Source organism: Cyprinodon variegatus, unplaced genomic scaffold, assembly GCF_000732505.1.
Source record: "Cyprinodon variegatus isolate N-32 unplaced genomic scaffold, C_variegatus-1.0 Scaffold6253, whole genome shotgun sequence".
Taxonomy (NCBI): domain Eukaryota; kingdom Metazoa; phylum Chordata; class Actinopteri; order Cyprinodontiformes; family Cyprinodontidae; genus Cyprinodon; species Cyprinodon variegatus.
In genome coordinates, this window is record NW_015156706.1 from 1 (window position 1) to 1,473 (window position 1,473).

General features: G+C 51.1%; 1 protein-coding gene across 1 annotated transcript; it reads right to left on the bottom strand.

The window, feature by feature from the left end:
- Positions 1 to 24: 24 nt before the first annotated feature.
- On the bottom strand, positions 25 to 1,359 carry LOC107081531 (sarcolemmal membrane-associated protein-like; the record flags this gene model as incomplete). The annotated part of the gene is made up of 6 exons (XM_015369696.1): positions 1,296 to 1,359; positions 976 to 1,101; positions 774 to 848; positions 596 to 696; positions 291 to 489; positions 25 to 165 (listed from the first exon to the last, which is right to left on the bottom strand). Coding segments are annotated over exons 1-6 (694 nt in total), but the record flags the coding sequence as incomplete, so codon positions are not given.
- Between the last annotated feature and the right edge of the window lie 114 nt (positions 1,360 to 1,473).

Consider the following 1,473-nt stretch of genomic DNA (forward strand, 5'->3'; position numbering starts at 1 on the left):
CTTTGAAAAATGTGATCTTCTCACTTGACTGAACCTGATCTTCGTACCTGCTGAGCTCAGCCTCCAGGCGCTGCAGCTTCTCTGTGAGATCTCTCCGCTCAGCTCTCAAGCCTTCACAGTCCTGCTGCAAAGATGTGCAGCGCTGCTGCAAAGCTGCACACTCCTCTGGGGGACAGAAGGAGAAAAGGACGGAAAGAGACAAGGACAAACGGAGAGAAGGACAGATGGTTCGTTATTAAGAGGCCATGAAATCAGACACATCTTAACCAAGAAGCAGAAGCAGCTTCAACCTTGCAGCTGACTGGCTTTGCTCTGCTGCTGCTGAGAAAATGTCTCCTGCAGGCGGCTGATCTCCTCCTCGTACTTGGCAGCCGTGGCCCTCCAGTGTTCCAGCTCAGAGCGAATGCTACCCACGTTCGCCTGCAGGGCGGCGATCTCTCGCTCCCGCTCTGCGGTGGCCGTCTCCATGGCGTGTCGCAGAACGAGAATCTGACAGCAGAAACAATCCAGGTGAGTACAGTGAGGATGATGATGAGACGAGGCCAATATTAAGAGGAACCCAGGAGGAGAAAGAAGAGGGGGAACAGATCAGTACCTCCTCCTGGGCGGAGCAGAGCTCCTCCCTGGTGCTGCAGATGGTGCCCTCCCTCTGCTCCCTCAGGGCCTCCATGTCCGCCTGAAGTTTCTCCAGCTGAGCTGCATTAGTAGAAGGAACCGACAAGTTAGAACCTGGACCGGTTCTGGGTTGGACTGGTTGATGGTACTATACTCACTCTGCAGGAACTGGATCTGCTTGCTGGACTCCTGAGTCAGCTTGGAGTTACTCCTCCTCTCCTCCTCTAGCAGAGCTGCAGACAGTCGGTCACAGTGCTTGAACATCACAGTACCAAGAACCACCGTGGTACCATGGTGGTACCATGGACCCAAAACTGAGCTTTCAGTCAGGGAGTTCTGCTCAGCAGCTACTGCAGTTACCTTGGAGCTCCAGACATTTCTGCTTCCCAGTGTTGGCCAAGTCCTGGGCTTCCAGAAGTTCTCTGTGGAGATGGCTGATGACCTTCTCCGTGTCTCCTGCTTCCAGACCAGCCCGATTCAGCTCAGCTACACACAAACAACACAGGCGACCATCGGCCCAAGCCTTTTTCAATCTCCTCATGCATAAAAACTCTTGTGACCAAGATCTAGCAGCAAGAGATCTGAAATGTTTCCATCTAAACCTGACCTTTCAGAAATGTTCTTAAAAAAATCCACATGTGTACACTTTAGTAAAAGTATTGAAAGCAGGTGGCAGTTACCTTTCAGCAGGGTGACTCTGTTCTGCGGTTCATTCAGCTCCTGGTCATTCATGTTCCCATCTGATGATTCAACAAACATGTTAATAAAGCCTTAAATGGCCAAGCTCCATCTGATATCAGAGATCTGATTGTTCCTTATGTTCCTAACAGAGCACTTCGCTCTCAATCTGCAGGTTTA